Here is a 19,379-nt window from a genome sequence, read left to right as displayed (position 1 = left end):
TTTGCACTTTTTTTTTTTTTTTTTCATTCATTAGGCCGAAAAAAATACCGAGGTCATGACCTCGGTGTCCTCAATGGTAGCTACGGCCTTGAGTTCAAATCATTTCAAGATGGCTACTTCATACATGCCAAAAGTCTAAGAACTTTGGATCCATGGTTCAGACTCAGGCAGAAAGCAGGTTAAATACTTTGTTCAAATTGGGGCGCCAAGTGGTGCAGGAGGTTACACCATGTGTATGTGTGTTATGTGTTGAGGCTACAGTCCTCGCTGCAAACGGCCCCGGTTCGAATCCTGCATCAGGCAGCCCTGCCAATGAAAGCAGGTTTTTTGTGCTTGTAAGAAAGAAAAACTTGCTCCACTATCAGATTTTTCTTCTTATTTCAAGTGAAAATATGCTTGAAAGAAGTAAAAAAGTGTCTAAAAACAAGCTACTTTTAAAATGTGATTAGTCTTATTTTAAGTGTAATGAGATTTGTTTTGACTAGAAATTACATTTTGACTAGAAATAAGACGAATATTCTTGGTAAGATATTGAGTTTCTGCAGAAAGACTGCTAAAGAGGGACATACAGGAGGATGCAAAGCCCTTTGAGACAAACTGTTTGTAAAAATGGTCTACAAATAAAATTGCCTTGCCTAATCAATCAACTACATAACAGCTCATAGTATCATTTTGCACAGCCTATTCAGCAGGATTGTGTCATTCTAAAACACTTTTGTACACAGTTTGTGTTAGGGAAGACTACCAAAATTGAGTCCTATATGCAAGACACAGAACATATGAGTTTTGCCACAACAATCCATGTGAATGAATGCATCTCTTTGCAAGGGGGAAGCTGAGCAGTGAGTCAGAGAGCTGGGCAGTCTCTTTATTTACTGTTGTAGTATGACTTCATATAGTAATTTCCTTATTTATTGTATACAACACCAAACCAAAGTCAAACAGCTGGAATCTCTATCTCTATCTCTATCTCTATGGGATGATGTCATCAATAACAGTAAATACATGTATAGATGATAAGGAAACATGAAAATAACAACATTTTCAACTAGATGGAGGAAAAGAGGTGAGGTGCTGCCCCCTTACGGATGTTATGTAAATTAGCATGATGTTGCACATCGCCCTTTTAATGTTGATAACATACACAACGTGAAAATACACCACCAACACCACACATCTGTTTCATCAGTTCCACTCAACATTAGCTACTGCCAGAACTCTCTGCAGGGTGGTGGGTCTGATCTGAGACATGACAGGACCAGAGGTTCAAGTCTGAGCTATTGTACAGTCCAAAAGCAGATGAATTAAGTTTAGTTTAGATTATTTATTTGTGCATTTGAATTTAAGAGATAAACAACAGCAACAAAAAAGAAAGAAAGATACACAGGTAGTGTTTTGGTATCTGTTTTGAATAATGTTAAAGGGGACCTACAGATGTTACTGGTTCAAATTTGCGGGGTTTTTCCTGCACTGCAGGATCGCGTGATCGCGTGACTTTTCACCACAACTGTTTTCCTCTAGGTGGCAGCACCGTACTAAATACTGCTCAGACGTTTTGGGGACAATGCTGACAGCCTGATAGCCGCGATTAGGAGTGGCGCTGTTCATGATACAGAATACAAGAGGATGAAAGGAGAACTAGCTGCAGACAGTAAATAATATAGTAGCCTAGTTTTTCAATGACAAAATGTAACGACGGCAGCTACAGTAGACTATAGCCCACGTCTCACTCTCTTTTTTCGGTCATCTGTCTCGTCATCTCCAAAATGTGTTTTTAAAATGAGCCAACTACAGTACTGTGCAGTAGTGCCGCAGATTTCTCACTCCGCACCTTGTTTGAGAGTGCAGCTGGATGATTTCTTGTGAATGAACGGGTCTGTGTCACTTTGGGGCTGGGCGATAAAACATAGGATAAATAACTTTCCCTCGATAGAAGACGCGGCCGATACAAAGTGACACCGTCAGCCATGCATAATTAATTGATCTGTTGTTTGGCCACTGTTTGAAAATAACCCGAATTATGAGCAAATAATCTGATCCAGAGCAGCAGTCATAATCAGACTTCTTCTAAATAAACCTTAACATTCAATAACTGGGTCAGGTCGGACCATGGGGTTATTTTTTCTCTTCTTCTTCACAGGAGAAAATGAGGTGCCGCTCACGGACGCGTTGATGTTTTGTGATTTATCTGCTGCCTTGACTCTGCCCTTTATACATGTGCGTTCAGATTAACAATAAGACAAGCCATGGTTGAGTTTATTGAGTTTTAGCTGCTCAATCTCATTGTTTCAAAGAAAAGGGATTGATTTTTATAACGAAATGAAACAAAAACAATATTATATTGATACATTGTTGTAAAAAAAATCCAAAAGAAACGAAAATGAACTAAAGAAAATAACTTTCACACACACACATTAAAACAGTGCGATTGGTTGAAAGCTGATAATTAGCCATGTGCTTATAAGCTGATTGGCCGAAACCAAGAACAAAGCCGCGTGAATGGCCAATCGCCATGTGTTAACGGCCGACATGTAAATCAGCTGTTTCGATGGGCGTTATATGAATAGAGATGTTAATGTGGTACTTTGCACATAGGCTGTATACTTTCTGTAACTGGAAGAAAAACAGCCAGCTGGAAGAATGTGTTGCCTAAATCTTTTACTGTGTGGGAGATCTCCACCAACGTACTGTAGCCGGGGAGAAAGCAACCGTTCTGCTGCGGGGGGAGGGAGGGGGGCTGTCGGGGTGGAGGTGCTGAAATGGAGAGCTGTCCCCCACAAGGTGCTAAAGTGAGGGAGAGGAGTGGAGACGCCGGTTGATTTGAGCGATTTAAGCAAAGCAAAGCCTGGGCTTTTATTTGGTTTTATTATATGCTTGTGGTTTTTCTCTATTTTTGCCTGTTTTCACTCTGCACCTGCCCTAATGTGTGTCTCCCTTGTCTCTAGTAAATGAATATTTCCCACAATAAAATGAGTCTTTAGAACAAAGAACTGATTTTTTTCTCTAGCTTTATAGAGCTTTATAGGCTATAATAACCTTGCTTACTGCTTTTTGAATCACTTGACAAAATAAGATGCCTCGAGCAAACTTGGATATGAAAACATTTTATTGAAGAAAAAACACACACACATTGTAGCATCAAGTTTCATTTCAAGTCCTTTCTGTCCATGCCTGGAAACTCCGTTCTCAGTGACTGCACTCTAGCTTTATTTAAAATATACAGCAGCTTTATATTAGGCTACAGTCACCAGCAGGCACACAAACAGCATCCCCAGGACAGGATATCGATTACGGTCACATGCCAGTCGCTCCTCCCTTCAGTTCTATAACTTTCTCAATGACACTGTCCAGATGATCGATGTACTTATTACAGACGCTGATGGTCAGCTTCTCCATCCAAAATGTCTGGATCGCTGCTTCCAACTCCTCCCTGTTAGTTGGTTTCGCCTCAGAGCGGATGTAGTGCTTCATCGAAGCCCAGACCAGCTCTATCGGGTTTAGATCTGGTGACCTAAACAGAAGAATATGATAGATTAGCACTTATTTCCTGCTATTAATTTATCCCAATTATAAATGCATCATTATTAATGCAGGTAATCACGCCAAATTTATGACTAACTTACTCTGCTGGTGTTGGCACCCAGTTGATTCCCTCTGTCTTCATACAGGCTCTGACACTGATTGCAGTGTGTTTGGGATCATTGTCTGGTGGAGGGAAAATAAAGAAAACATTAGATTTCACCAACTAAATCATCATTACATTGCCTTTATTGTAGCCTAAGAATGTTAAGGATGGTTTTAAAAAAGTGTTAAGATGATACCTTGGAAGAATCGATGTGTGCGCATCGGATACTGCTCTCTGAGGTATGGACCAGCAACTTTTCGGATGATTTCCTCTTGGTAAAAGTGTCGGTCCATAATGCCTGTGGGTGACATAACGGGCTTAATTTCAACATTTTTTATTCTTCATTTTTTTATTTTTTTTATTTTAACTCTGTTTCAGACTAAATTGTTAGGTAGGTCTATATATATTCAAACTACGTTTTTTCCCCACTCACCGTCGAAAATGAGAAGCGGGCAAGGGCCACAGCGTGAAATTCCACCCCAGACATGAAGCTTGAGGGGGTGTTTAGCTTTAGGCTTTGGCGTCCCTGCAAAGTTGCTCCTCCTCCAGCACTTCAAGGCAAAACGCTCAAGGGCCACAGTCGACTCGTCGGTGAAGAGGACATCGTCGAATTTCTCCCCAGCAGCTTTCCATTTCTCAGCCTGGAGTAGACGTGCTTCTTTGTTTTTGTCCCTCGTCATAGGAACAAATCTGCAGAATATGTAGAAATTAGGCTTAAGCGAGCAGTTCATTACTAATAAATGTAACATAATTTCAAATTTCAATGCAAGATGCAAAAGAGCCTAATGTTTTACCTTGACTTCCCATAGTTCCAGCCAAGCTGATGCAACGCCTTCCGCACCGACCATAAACTGATGTTTATGTTGTGGTCACGCAAAAGAATCTCTTTCAATTTTCTTGCAGGTAACTCGTCGTTTGCTTTCAGGATGGCATCTAGTCTTTCCACCACCTGACTGATAGAGAGACATTGTTAGGGTAATAACAACAATAATAATAATAATAATAATAATAATAATAATAATAATAATAATAATAATAATAATAATGAAAATATATATATATTGGCAATACCTTGTCAGTTTACGTGGTTTACAGACTCTTTTCTCCACAGTTGCATGCAGGAAATGATGCTGAATTGTGCGCAGGGAGGCTGAGACTCCGGCCGACTTGAGATGTGCAGCGATGGCTCGTGCAGTCCAGCCTTTCCTCCGCAGAGTCTTGATGAGTTCACTCGTTTTCGCGTCGATCATAGCCATCTCTGAGTAAATCGAAGTCCAACTCAATGAAGACTAACCAAATGTAGTCCATGTACAGTAGGCTACAACAATTTATTCTTGCTGAGTGGGCGTTGATTAGGATGCCTCTCCCAAGGGGCGTGTCTGGTCTAAAATGATTTTTTTTCTTTTACTGTGGGTCTCACATTCGCCTAATGGGCGTGGCTACCCTACTGTAACTCTGCTGCCTTGTTCAATCACGTCCTCAGTTCTGTACCATATGGGCTATATGGCCCCCTGCTGATTACTCGACTCGACCTACTGATTACTTTAGCTGACCGAATTCAACTGCTTCAAGATGAAGAGCGCACGTTTCTACGGAGCATCCAAGGTCAGCAAGGCTCTCTTTCCCCGAGATGAGAACTCACCACCTGCTGCACGGGGGCGCAAAAAGGTATTTTTTCCCATTACATTTACAAGCGAGAATCAAACATTTGTCAACCTAATGGAAGAGATCAACGTTTTTAATTTTCAGTCTCTAATTTCTTTGCTATTTTTCCTTGTTACAGGTTGCAGCAAAAACCGCACAATCGTCTGCCCCGCCAGCAAAGCGTCTCATCCAAAAAAAAGCGGTAAGTGTCATAGGCCTAGACTACACTTTATACCGTGTACTGTATACTACTCTATCTCCCTTGTTTATTATACCGTAAACCATGACTCATTACTTGTTTGTTTTTCAAACCACAGGCAGAGGTTTCTCGTTTGGTGGCTCCTCGTGTTCCTGGTGATGTTGCTCTGAATATGCTCCTGGACCACAGAACGCAGCAGCTGCAGCGCGAGAAAGAGGAAAAAGGCAAGCTTCTGGCAGAAAAAGAGACCCTGCTCGCAAAAATTACCCGGATGGAGGATGAACTGGCAACCCTGAGGCAGGAAAATCAAAACCTCAGAGAGAGCGGGAACTCCGAAGGAAGAGGGCAGGCTTTCATGGAGGAGATCCGAGCTGGGATCGGAGAACTGCGAGATGCTTTCCGCGAGCAGCGAACTCGCATCCCGGTTACGCCCCTTACCCCCGTCAGGCCGATCCCACGACACACATCGACTCCTGATCTTTCCTCGTCGCAAGCCTCGATGTCTCCGCTGGTTCTATCTTCAACCTCGGACAGCATTAACATCTCTCACCAACACCCCGATGTAAGCTTGAGGCATGTCGGACCTGAAGACCATGCTCAAGTCCGTCACCAGAGCCACGGCCAGGTGGGACGTTTTGGGTGCCTACTGTTCCGGAGAGTCATTTCAGAGGACAATTACCGAGCCTGGGCCAAAACGACAAACTGGGACGGATCCCGGGGGAAACATGAACTGCCACAAAATGTGAAGAACTTTGTAGTGCAGTCACTGAGAACGGAGTTTCCAGGCATGGACAGAAAGGACTTGAAATACTGCATAGATAAGATCAACGAGTTCTTGCGAACTCCGAGAAGATCATCTGAGGGTCCTATCCTCACCCTACTGTAGCCTACAGTAGCCTACAGTACTTGATGCTACAATGTGTGTGTGTTTTTTCTTCTTCAATAAAATGTTTTCATATCCAAGTTTGCTCGAGGCATCTTATTTTGTCAAGTGATTCAAAAAGCAGTAAGCAAGGTTATTATAGCCTATAAAGCTCTATAAAGCTAGAGAAAAAAATCAGTTCTTTGTTCTAAAGACTCATTTTATTGTGGGAAATATTCATTTACTAGAGACAAGGGAGACACACATTAGGGCAGGTGCAGAGTGAAAACAGGCAAAAATAGAGAAAAACCACAAGCATATAATAAAACCAAATAAAAGCCCAGGCTTTGCTTTGCTTAAATCGCTCAAATCAACCGGCGTCTCCACTCCTCTCCCTCACTTTAGCACCTTGTGGGGGACAGCTCTCCATTTCAGCACCTCCACCCCGACAGCCCCCCTCCCTCCCCCCGCAGCAGAACGGTTGCTTTCTCCCCGGCTACAGTACGTTGGTGGAGATCTCCCACACAGTAAAAGATTTAGGCAACACATTCTTCCAGCTGGCTGTTTTTCTTCCAGTTACAGAAAGTATACAGCCTATGTGCAAAGTACCACATTAACATCTCTATTCATATAACGCCCATCGAAACAGCTGATTTACATGTCGGCCGTTAACACATGGCGATTGGCCATTCACGCGGCTTTGTTCTTGGTTTCGGCCAATCAGCTTATAAGCACATGGCTAATTATCAGCTTTCAACCAATCGCACTGTTTTAATGTGTGTGTGTGAAAGTTATTTTCTTTAGTTCATTTTCGTTTCTTTTGGATTTTTTTTACAACAATGTATCAATATAATATTGTTTTTGTTTCATTTCGTTATAAAAATCAATCCCTTTTCTTTGAAACAATGAGATTGAGCAGCTAAAACTCAATAAACTCAACCATGGCTTGTCTTATTGTTAATCTGAACGCACATGTATAAAGGGCAGAGTCAAGGCAGCAGATAAATCACAAAACATCAACGCGTCCGTGAGCGGCACCTCATTTTCTCCTGTGAAGAAGAAGAGAAAAAATAACCCCATGGTCCGACCTGACCCAGTTATTGAATGTTAAGGTTTATTTAGAAGAAGTCTGATTATGACTGCTGCTCTGGATCAGATTATTTGCTCATAATTCGGGTTATTTTCAAACAGTGGCCAAACAACAGATCAATTAATTATTATAGACTATATTTTCCATTTTTGCTAAGCGGTTTGTTCTGAATTAAATAAAAGCCTGTCCCATACAGCCGCGTGTGTTACGCCGTGTTTTGTTGATGCTATCATCTTTGCCTTGTGCAGATGATCCTTCATAATTTGTGATACATAATCATCAAGTCATAAAGCAAGACAGGCTTTATCATATTACAATATTTTCTGTGATTTAGGCAGGGTATACAGTAGTTAGTTCTAGTTTAATAGCCTAGAGTTTAAGCTGTGGATTACTGCACAGATCACTGAGTCATCCGCCTGTCGTCCTCCGTTCTCACAGATGCCACCTGGCGGTTGTTTTGGCACATTGAGGCTTTTCATTAAAACCTCTTGTCTCGCCAAAGAAAAAAAATGCATGAGTCTTGTGGCGTCTCGCGTGAACCACGCGTGAAGTCCGCAAATTTGAACCAGTAACATCTGTATTATGCTCCTTTTTGCACAAACTAAAATAGTTCCTGGGTGTCTTAAAGACATGTCTGTGACGTGCTTTGGTCAAAATACCCCAAAGATCAAAAATCACAGCATTCTCAAAAACAGGGCTCTGCAAAACGGTCTGTTTCAGTGGCCCCTCCCTTTAAATGCAAATTAACCACTCCCTCAGCATTGTGTTACCATGACGATGTCTACTACTAGTACCTATACTGATTTGGCCAAAATGTAGCATGCAAACAAAAGCTAAATCTGCAGTAGGCAAATTGCCAGATCTCCAGTCTGCATCTGACCAGTCTACATTGTGTAATGAAATGTGCCCATGACCTAGTCTCACCCTGACCAAAGATGGTATATGTAGGCTACTGTAACCATGTAACATGTAATATAAAAATGCAAAAATAAATATATAAAATAAATTAAAAATATATGCAGAATGGTCAGTTCATTGTAAAACAGTTATTTATTGATGTAAATGTGGTGATTTGTGCACATAGACTACAGAGCTCCGCAGCACTGCTCCTCCTCTCCTCCTCCTTCTCACAGCTTCACTTTTCATTCAAACTAATTCAACTGCCACAAGATTTCATCAATGAGACCAACATTCTGCTAAATAGACTAACCACACAGCGGTAAACGTCTAAAAAACCTGCGGGTATGTTTATTAGCGAGGGTTTTCTCTACTGCGATGATGAGCACGGACGCCTGCCCGGCCAAGGAGGCCTGCAGACGGGCTCTGCCTGCGTGAGGCGCCGCTGGAGCTCCGGAGCTCCGGTGCTGCGGCGGTCCAGCGTTACGTCGGTCCGGCGAACAACGTCGCCCCGGCGGTACGTCGCTCCTCACACAGGTACAGCCTCACTTACATGAAACGTCGGCGTAAACTTCTAAATAAAACTCAGTAAAGTGGCGCGACAGCGCTAAAACATGCAGGGGAAAAGCAGGAAGTAGTCCGCTCCGCTCTCCGCTGTGACCCCAGCAACAACAGAGCAGAGCAGGGGGAGGCGGGGCCGGCTGGAGCAGAGACCTCGGCATGACCATGTAGGGGAGTCCGGCACGCATCGACGTAGACGCGAGCTCATGTAAAAAAAAACTCAGCACAACCGAGTGTTAACAGGTGTGCAGAGAAATCCCAATTATCTAGCAGGGTTTACCTCCAAATGCATTAACCTCAGGATATGACACTTCCACGGCCTCTAGAACCATTATCCAACATTTTAAACATATAGAAAAGTCTGAAAAGCTGGAAAAGCATAATAGGTCCCCTTTAACCTTCATCCAAACTTACCAATGCTCATTTTCCCTGTGAATTAGCTACAGAACATCAACTGTTGTGGAGTCACACAATTCATGACCAGAAAAATGTTTGTCACCAAAACATTCGTGACCAGAATTTAGAGCATGTGAAACATTACTGTCCATTCAAACAGAATATTTTCACAAATGTAATAGTGGTCCTGAGTCTGCAGGGTATCAGAGGTCAGGCCTAGAGACAGGCTGAGGAGACCCATCACTTCAACAAGATCTGAGCAGGAAACTCAGGATGTAAATGTTCATGTACATTTAGGAGTCTATCTTTCTTTCTCTCTCTCTCTCTCTCTCTCTCTCTCTCTCTCTCTCTCTCTCTCTCTCTCTCTCTCTCTCTCTCTCTCTCTCTCTCTCTCACACACGCACACACATACACAGGCACAGCCAACTGTGACAAATCAGTGACTGAGTGCTGTTCATACTGGCCTACTAATGAGACAAACTAACCAAGTTACCATGGTTACAGAGAGGGGAGGAGAAAACAGGGTCAGTGTTAACTGGTGTGATGGACAGAGTCTGTGGAGTTTCAGCCTGTTCCCTCAGAAGTGATGGTCACAGGTACGTCACATTTTATATTAACTTGTGATATTTATATTGTATTTTTATATGATGAATATCATTAACCTCCTGATGAACTTAATCATCATAATAATTATGATGCAAAACATTTTATTTATTGGCCATATCTCTGTGTTACATATGTGCAACTGAAATAGGATCTATGTATCGTATAGTGCCCATCCATCCATCCATCCATCCATCCATCCATCCATCCATCCATCCATCCATCCATCCATCCATCCATCCATGAATACCGGTATATTGCTGATGATGTTTGGTGTTAAAAAAGATAGTCCAACAACAGAAGGCAGTCCTGATGGTTGTGGTGTTCGTCACTGCTCTATATTTTTTCTACTTTACTATCATGTGAGGCCAGATGGTGGCGTGTGACAGTGCTGCAGCAGCACCAGCTCTTGTGTGTGTTGCTGGCTGTTCTGCTACAGACAGAAAAGCTCTACAAAGACAGAAAGTCATCAGTTGCCCTTCCTGCTCTCTGTCAGACATGGCAAACAGTCGCATTAGCCAATTACATCATGAAGGAGCTACAGGTCCATCAAATAGCTTCTTCCCTAATGCCATAATCTCACCTAAAGTCAGTCCACCTGTTGCCCTCTTGCACATCAACACCTGCACTTTATTCTATACTTGTATTGCTCTGGTTTATGTTGTGTTTATGGTGTATTTACAGTATTATGCACCACTGTGGAGTAGCTCTCCTGATTTTGTTGTATTTTACTGTAATGTGCAATGACAACAAGGCTGTAAATCAATCAATCAATCAATCAATCAATCAATCAATCAATCAATCAATCAATCAATCAATCAATCAATCAATCAATCAATCAATCAATCAATCAATCATCAAACTGACCAGAGACAACACAGAAGCAGAGTACAATGGCAGTACAGCTTGTGATCTATTCGTTGGATTTGCAAAAATAAAATGTGTGTGTGTGTGTGTGTGTGTGTGTGTGTGTGTGTGTGTGTGTGCGTGTGTGTGTGTGTGTGGTTTCCTCTTTTGCCAGTTCCAAGAAGTAGAGTGGCTATAATGACTTCCTAGAACCAGGCCTGTTTGTCAGTGCGACTCTGTGTTAAGGTTTTCTGTTCATGTGCAGCGCAGTGAGAAGTGAGAGTTATGTAAGATGGTTATTTCCCAATAAGGTTTGTGTAAATGTAGCAGGGCCCGTCAGGTCTCTTTTACAGAGTGCAGAGAACCATAAACATCAGCAGTAATAAAAGAGAGGACCGAATGGAAACAGTGAGCGCAGAGGAGCTGCATGCCTGGAGGACACATCACTGACCGGAGAACTGCTCCTATAGCCACACGCTGCATGATGGGACTTCTGCCTCTAGAGGTCTCCATCAAAACTATTACAAAGAGTGACATTGTGAAACACTGCGGGAACATGGGAGTTGCTGTCTTCATCACCATTAACAGAAGCTCCTCCTGGTTTGGATGCCTTCAGTGTCAGTGGTTCAGGAAATCAAACTGACTGACGCAGTTTCACATTTTAGTTTTAATGCATGTTTGTATTTGCTATGCTCTGCTCTTGTTTATTATGTAAAGCACATTGAATTGTCTCTGTGTAGGAATTGTGCTAAATTCAACCTGCCCTCTCTACAGAACTGGTTCCAGCCAGACTTGTGAATGCCATGTGAATTAGTCTCCACCCAGCATAATGCTTTAATACTGGGTGCTCTTGTGTAGTGGCAGTCTGGGAACCCTGGCTGCCATCTTGCCTGTTCTTGCCAACCTGGGAACCAAACAGGAAGTAACAATAAGAGCCAGTGTTTCCATCTGCTCCACTCTCTCTCTTTTAGGGAATCTATGTACTTCTACCAATAACAGCTGCTTCGGTGCAGATATGAACATTCTGACACAGACAGTAGCATTCTGCTCTGATGTCCTACACTAATGGGTTTTTCTCTGACCATGAGGTCACTTTAGACCATGTTAGACTCACTGTCACTGTATTTTTCTAAACAGTGAGTGTCTTTCACAGGTAGAAGTATTACCTTCACCTTTACCCTCTGGTCTCCTTTAGCAGCTGGTTGATTTCTGGGGTAAATAATAAGGCACAGCAGCTGTAGCTGATCTTATTATTATTACTATCATTATAACCTTTATATAAGCTCAGAGGTATATTGAGGAAGCAACCTCATTCACAATATAGCCGAGACAAATCACAAATCATTTGAAACATACAATGAACATACCAGAAATACTCAATAAATACAGTATTCAAAGATAAATTGAAAACAGATAAGTCTAATTAAAAACAGGAGCAGTTGGAGGTCAAATAAGTTATGGATTTAAATTGTCCTAATGAAAAACGTGTGGTAAGTTTCAGATCGTTTTGCAGAGTGTTCCAGGTTGCAGGTTCACAGTAAGGAAAACTGGACTTACCAAATTCAGTATGAACAGTAGGAACCTGCAGTGTGAGCCAGTCCTTCGAGCATTTATGATAGAGAGTAGACTTGCATTAAAAGATACTAAAGAGTTAATATAGGATGGTAATAGACCAGCGAGGGCTTTAGAAATAAATAAAATCCACTGTCTATCACGCCTTGTTAGATAGAGAGAGCCATTCAACTTTAGAATACAGGCCACAATGATGGGTGTAGCCTGCAAACCTCAGGGCTGAATGATAAACGGTGTTGGATGTTGATGCATGCCTGTATAAAATGTGCAATTTGTTGAAAGGTTCAGGTTTGAATCCAACTGAGATCTGACTCCCTGTGTGGTCCAAACACCATCACTTCAGTTCTGACATTAAGATTAAATAAATGATTAAATGTAACAACATAAGAAAGCCCAGTTTGTTAGAATCACCAGAATGATTCGAGGTGTAACGACTCCGCCACAAGATGGAGATGTACACAGCGAGTCTGTGTGAGTGGAAGGGGGGTTGGGGTGGGGGTGGGGGTTTGAGTGGGGGTGGGGTCAGTGCCTTCAAGAGGAGAGGCGGCTCCCAAAGTGGGAGGACAGTGTGGCTGAGGAGAGAGAGGAGTGGGAGAGAAGATGAGAGGAAAATGGACACAGCGTCAGACTCTGCCATGCTGTCACTTCTGAGGAGAAGTGTGTCTGTCCAGAGTCCTGTAAGTGAGCGCTCTCTCCTTCTCTCCCTCCCCCTCTGTCCCTCCCCCTCTCCCTCTCTCCCGCTCCCCTCTCTGCTTCTAGACCAGCAGAGGTTTTCCAGTTGAGCTGCAGACAGATGTGGAAGCCGTCGCTGGTCTCGCCGCACGAGGAAACCCGGACTGACGACCTACCTGACCCAGATGGCAGCAGCATGCCACCGTGAGCACTGAGCTGTCCTTGTGAGTACATACATTGCTTTACTGGCTATACACTTCTGCAGTTCATAGATCTATGATGACAAACGTGTGGCAGCTGATATGACAGAAAGGCTTCAGGCAGCTGAGATGTGATGTCATCTGAAAACCTTCTTCTGTTGAAGAAAATGAACGGTTAATCCTCTGTTAGCCTCACATCCACTCTGCTTTAATAATGGGTTTCTATTCAGTTCAAAAACTTTGGTTGTGATGGTGTGTCACACCAGCATGTTTACCTAACACCACAGTGCTGTTTGTCTCATGTCTTAACCACACAAACAGTCCTTACAGTACTGCCTAACCACAAGGCAGCTAACCTGGTTATCAGTAACCACTTAATCCTAGCAGGTGGTTACTGTGGCAACCGCAGTGATGACCTCCTCTAACCTGAAATGTGGTTATAAAAGTAAAGCAGGATGATGAAGCTACCCATTGTTATTGTATTATTGTAACCAAGATGATGACAGCACTTAAAGCAGAAGTAAGCGATCCGGTCGTTTTGGCTAATGCTGCGTTCCAGGCAGACTTTTGAAACCGTAAGTTACAGCTTCAAGTCACAACTTACGACTTTGTAGCGTTCCAGGCAACCCACTCGTGTTTTTCCGGCCTGTTTTACCTGTGAAAGTCACTATAACGGCCACTCGTAACTTCCGACCCGTGAACTCGCACCAGATCGAACTGGTACGACTTCACAGGTCGGAAAAACACGAGTTACGAGTTGCCTTGAACGCACCATAACAGTCCTCGTCCCTACGTCACCACATTCAGGCGCATCCCTTGGCTGCACCAGACTGGCTCTGGCTGCACACACAGCCCTTCATGCCGTTCTCTCTCCTCATTGGATAAAAATTGTAGGATACGAGAAAAGTTTTCTCCTCAGCTCAGAGCAGAGCAGAGTGACTGACAGACCTGCGTTTCGGTCCAAACTAGGGTTGTACGGTATACCGGTACTAGAATGGTACCGGGGTACTGAGGCATTTAAAACGGTACCATACTGCGCTTAGATGGGACCGGTACTTTCATTTTGCGCCGCCGGCAGCGGTGACGTCGTCGCGTGAAGTCGCCGCATTGTAATTTGAGCCGCAGCGAGCGAGTCACAAACGAAGCAAGGTGCTTTTTTTTCTTACCGTTACAGCGCGACCTGACCATGTGCCTGTGTTAATGTGTGTATCTGTGTGTGTGCGCCAGCGCGCGCGTGAGAGAGACGGGCCGCCACAGACTCGTTAATTAATGCAAACACTGCTGGTGGATACGTTTCGTTTCTACCGCGCACCACCAATGGCATGCATGGTCTCTCTCTCTCTCTCTCTCTCTCTCTCTCTCTCTCTCTCTCTCTCTCTCTCTCTCTCTCTCTCTCTGTGAGTGAGTGAACACAGCGAAGCAGCGCTACGCAGAGAGGAGGAGGGGGGGGGGGGGGGGGGGGGCAGAATCAATTTGGTCTGGGGAAACAATAGGTGTGTGTTTGAGTAACATGAACGTTTGTGTTTCATTCTATAAACTACTGATAACAATTTCTCCCAAATATTACAACTGGTCAAAATAACAAAAAAGATGCAGTGTTTTCAGACCTCAAATAATGCAATAATAATAATAAAGCCAATAATTACATTTTTTGTGTTCTCTTTTTATTTGGAAAAGTACCGAAAAGTATCGAAAAGTATCGAAAAACATGTTGGTACCGATACCGGTACCAAAATGTTGGTATCGTGACAACACTAGTCCAAACACTCTATGTAAGTGATTGCTGTCGGAAGATATATTTAAGACTTATATTAACACAAAAATATCACTTACTTCTGCTTTAAATGTTCATTGTAGTGACCATAACAATGAAGCTAACCTAACGTAGTGTTGGGGAAGCTACTTAGTTGAGCCTGGCAGTAGTTTGAACAAACTTCATTTCTACCCCTGGAGAAATTAAAAAGTAGCTTTAGCAAGTACTTCTACTCATTCTACTCATTTAACTCAGCATTAAATAAATCAACATGTGGTGTATATGGAACAAAATATAAAAGCCTACAAAAGCCAGCAGAAATATGCCTCTCAACTCAGTTTTATTTTATTTTTTTAAAGGGACAACAAGGAGTTTCTCCAGCGGCAGAACGAAAAATTCCGCGACAATAAAAAAGGATGAATCTACGTTACCCACACTTGTTAATGGGCCCATTTTCGATAAATATATCGTTTTGTCTCTATCATTATTTTGTTATTATTAGTGGTGGCAGAAATGCTGGGCGAGCCGACCTGCGTTTCCTTACTTTCGGTTTCGAATCGCCGTTTATGGTCGGAACTACGGCGGTATCTGATCGTCTTCGAACCTCTGACTTTAATTCTTGCGCCGGTCAAAGAATTTCACGGTGCGTGCGGACGCTCATAAATGTAGTGTGAAAACGCTTCGCTTTTCCAAAACTCCTCGTTGTCCCTTTAAAGAAAAAAAGCTGACGTTTGGTCAACATCCTGTAGGTCGACCATAGACATTGGCTAATCTATAGACATGTTGGGTAATATAAAGAGAAAATGAAAATCCTACCCCAATACCCACTGAATCAGAAATGTAAATCACTCAACAAAAAATTTAAAAAGAAAACGCCAGGGCCAGCCAATCAGAGGCAGCGCTGGCTTGGCATGTCATGACATGATTCATGCCTTTTTTCAAAGAGAGTTCTGGAACACAATAATGGTAAAATAAAATAAAGAACAAATAGGCCTATATAAAAAAAATATTTCATGTTATTGTCCGAAATTGTAGTTGAGTAATTGAGTAGTTAAACTACAAAAAATGACCCAAAAAGTAGTTGAAATGACGCAGCACAAAATATGAATGTAGTTAGACTACCAGCAAGTTACAGCAAATTGGAGTTAAGCTATGTAGTTCAACTACATGGAGTTTGTCATGATATCTATCCATGATGGTGAGGGGTCTCAACCCTAAGAGATGGTTATCAAAGTAAGCATGGCGATGAAGCTAACCTAACCTAGCATGTGGTTATAATGGTAGAATACCCATCACCATGAAGGAAGTGATTAGTAACTGTGATGATAAAGGTCCGTGTTAGGGTTAGGCTGGTAGTGAAGCAATCTTATCTAATTTGATCTCATCTCATTCTGTCAACCACACTAGCAGGAGTCGCTGGACATCAGCCAGTTTCATTTTACAGCCGTCTAACTGGATTCTAATGGCTGCTTTCCTTAATGCAAGAAAATGTGTGGAGGAGAAGAGCAGCTGCTGCTGTACATAAAGAAGTGACAGGGTTATAGACATGTTTACATCCGCCTCGTCTCATTACACAGCAGATACAGTTATTGATCACACTGACTGTATGGATTAGTGGTCACAATGTCATCAGTGAACTCATTTAACAATACGTCTGATGATTCTCTATTTTTAATATCAAATCACATCATCACATCAAAAGAACTAATGCAGCAGCTCTGCAAACAAGGCTAGTCTTTGTATAATATTTCTGTGTCACTGCACTGCTGGCACAAAGTCTCACTGATGCTCACCAGAGCACTCGTGTGTATTCTTCAGACATTTGAAATACCAAAGGCAGTATTTTCTCCTGGTGGTGAGCACCTTTATCGTCCCTGCAGACAACAAACCACATTGTAAAGTCAGAGAGACACAACATTGGGTTTTATTTGTCAAGATGACAGTGACGTAAGAGGTTGGTGGGGTAATTAACAACACAACGTATCAATGTCAGCCGTTCTACGTCACACTGCTGGTGGTGGACGTTGATCTGGCACTGATGACATCACAACCCACACAGCGGTATCTGCAGGGATGTGTCAAAATATCAGTTTTACTGCAAACTGTTTTTAACATGGCTAGAAACAACACTTTCATATGAACATTGTATTAAAGGGATAGTTCACCCAAAATTGAAATTTCACTCATTATCTACTCACCCTCATGTGGACTAAGGACTGGGAGAAGTTTCAGAGTCCTCCGTGGCTTCTCTGCGTTACAGGGGGTCTCGGCGTAGCAGTGCATGTCCATATAACGGTTGCAAATGGATACCAATTGTCTTCGTAACAAAAAGACACACCAAAAAACATCCAAATACCTCCATGCTGCTCATCTGTAATGTCCCTCTTGTATTGAAGTCCCGAAATGTGAAATTGTCCCGAAAAAAATTAAATAAGTCTATATTTCAAGCTTGTTTTGTAGCGGAAGCTTCTCGAAGCTCCTCTTCCCGGTTCGTCAAATTTGGATGAACTGGGAAGAGCCGAAAGGCAAAGCTCTCGATTTACCGGTCGATCTACGTTCCCACCCTCACCTATGGTCATGAACTCTGGGTCATGACCGAAAGAACGGGATCCCGGATACAAGCGGCCGAAATGAGTTTCCTCCGCAGTGTGGCGGGGCGCTCCCTTAGAGATAGGGTGAGGAGCTCTGTCACCCGGGAGGAGCTCGGAGTAGAGCTGCTGCTCCTCCACATCGGGAGGAGCCAGCTGAGGTGGCTTGGGCATCTGTATCGGATAACCCCTGGACGCCTCCCTCGTGAGGTGTTCCGGGCATGTCCCACCGGGAGGAGGCCCCGAGGAAGACCCAGGACACACTGGAGTGACTACGTCACTCGGCTGGCCTGGGAACGCCTTGGGGTCCCCCCCAGAAGAGCTGGAGGAAGTGTCTGGGGAGAGGGAAGTCTGGGGATCCCTGCTCCGACTGCTGCCCCCGCGACCCGGACTCGGATAATGCGGCGGACAATGGATGGATGGATGGATGGATGGATGGATGGGAAGAGGACGGACCCTGTTTCGTCCAAATTTGACGAACCGGGAAGAGAAGCTTCCGCTGCAAACAAGCTTGAAATATAGACTCATTTATTTTTTTCCGGGACAATTTTGCATTTCGGAGCTTCAATACAAGACGGACTTTACATATGAGCAGCATGGAGGTATTTGGATGTTTTTTGGTGTGTCTTCTTGTTACGAAGACAATTGGTATCCATTTGCAACCGTTATATGGACATGCACTGCTACGCCGAGACCCCCTGTAACTCAGAGAAGGGACTGAGGACTCTGAAACTTCTCCCAGCCCTTAGTCCACATGAGGGTGAGTAGATAATGAGTGAAATTTCTATTTTGGGTGAACTTTCCCTTTACAGTAAATAACACTTTCAAGAAGGTGAGTCTCTCAGTGTTCTTGCTGGGTAGCAGACAGGAGACAGACTCAGAGAGCAGCTGCTAAACGTAATGCAGCTGGTGGAGACCAAACACAGAGCTAAAAGAGAGGAAACCCGACTGACATACATCAGAAAGACAGATTCACAACTCTTAATAATGATAACATTATTCTGGATGTGTTGACAAACAACTTCCTATATAGGAGGGGCTGTCAAAGTTAAAAAATAACTAATAATAATTTAGTGGGGGGATGTTGGGAGTCCAACATAAGTTAATGTGTAACATAATAATTATTTAGTGGGGGGATGTTGGGAGTCCAACATAAGTTAATGTGTAACATTCCTTTTAATGCCACACTAAACCATCCTTCTCAAAACATCTAGCTAATATTTACACCTGGCTGGTATAATGTTTGAAACAAATCTCCTGCCAGATGGATCTGTTAGCAACTAACCAGTTACCAACAGCATGCACTTATCCCTTGAAGGCACATTTTAAACTAAAAACTAAAAACTGTGCAACTGATTTGTGATTAATGGTGTGGATACTGGCTATTAATCTGTATTAAATATTTTGATTGATAGACAGTCCTAATTTTGTGTGTTATTGTACATTCAAGAAAATGATGTGTGAATAAGTTTCTGCACTGCTCTGCCTGTGTCGTTGTGGAACTGTAGCTGCACAGATGGAGGGAGAGAAAGAGAGAGAGGGAGAGAGAGAGAGAGAGAGAGAGAGAGAGAGAGAGAGAGAGAGAGAGAGAGAGAGAGAGAGAGAGAGAGAGAGGAAGGAAAGTCTAGGGTGGGTGCCTGTGGTTGAACATGATGTCAGAGGAATGTGTTGAGCCTCTCCTTCAACACAACGGAGCTGTGTGGAACAGCAGACGTCTCACACACAACCCTTACACACAAACACTCACACACACACGCCACAAACAAACAAACAAACAAACAAGACGCTCACACACTGCATCCACACGGAGGTTCTTCACAGACACAGGATCAGAATCAGACAATAATAACCATTTTTAGTCTGTGCCACAT

The 19,379-nt window shown here is 43.0% G+C and overlaps 2 protein-coding genes across 3 annotated transcripts in view; both read left to right on the top strand.

Moving 5' to 3' along the window:
• Nucleotides 1-1,435: 1,435 nt before the first annotated feature.
• LOC311005086 (uncharacterized protein) lies at nt 1,436-7,565 on the top strand. The gene is made up of 3 exons (XM_083997408.1): nt 1,436-5,293; nt 5,409-5,471; nt 5,587-7,565. Exons 1-3 carry the CDS (start codon nt 5,198-5,200, stop codon nt 6,352-6,354), a joined length of 927 nt encoding a protein of 308 aa, XP_083853534.1. The 5' UTR covers nt 1,436-5,197; the 3' UTR covers nt 6,355-7,565.
• A 5,325-nt stretch (nt 7,566-12,890) lies between these two features.
• The window catches only part of LOC311004503 (exosomal polycystin-1-interacting protein-like), a 101,612-nt gene continuing 95,123 nt past the window's right edge, over nt 12,891-19,379 (top strand). The window contains exon 1 of one of the 2 annotated variants that reach the window (XM_083996584.1): nt 12,891-12,972. The gene's annotated coding sequence lies outside the window, so the exon portion shown is untranslated. The other variant, XM_083996583.1, reaches the window with a different exon arrangement.

This window comes from Trachurus trachurus, assembly GCF_905171665.1.
Source record: "Trachurus trachurus genome assembly, chromosome: 21".
NCBI lineage: Eukaryota > Metazoa > Chordata > Actinopteri > Carangiformes > Carangidae > Trachurus > Trachurus trachurus.
Note: the sequence above shows the minus strand (reverse complement) of the source record. Positions and strands in the feature narration are given on the sequence as shown.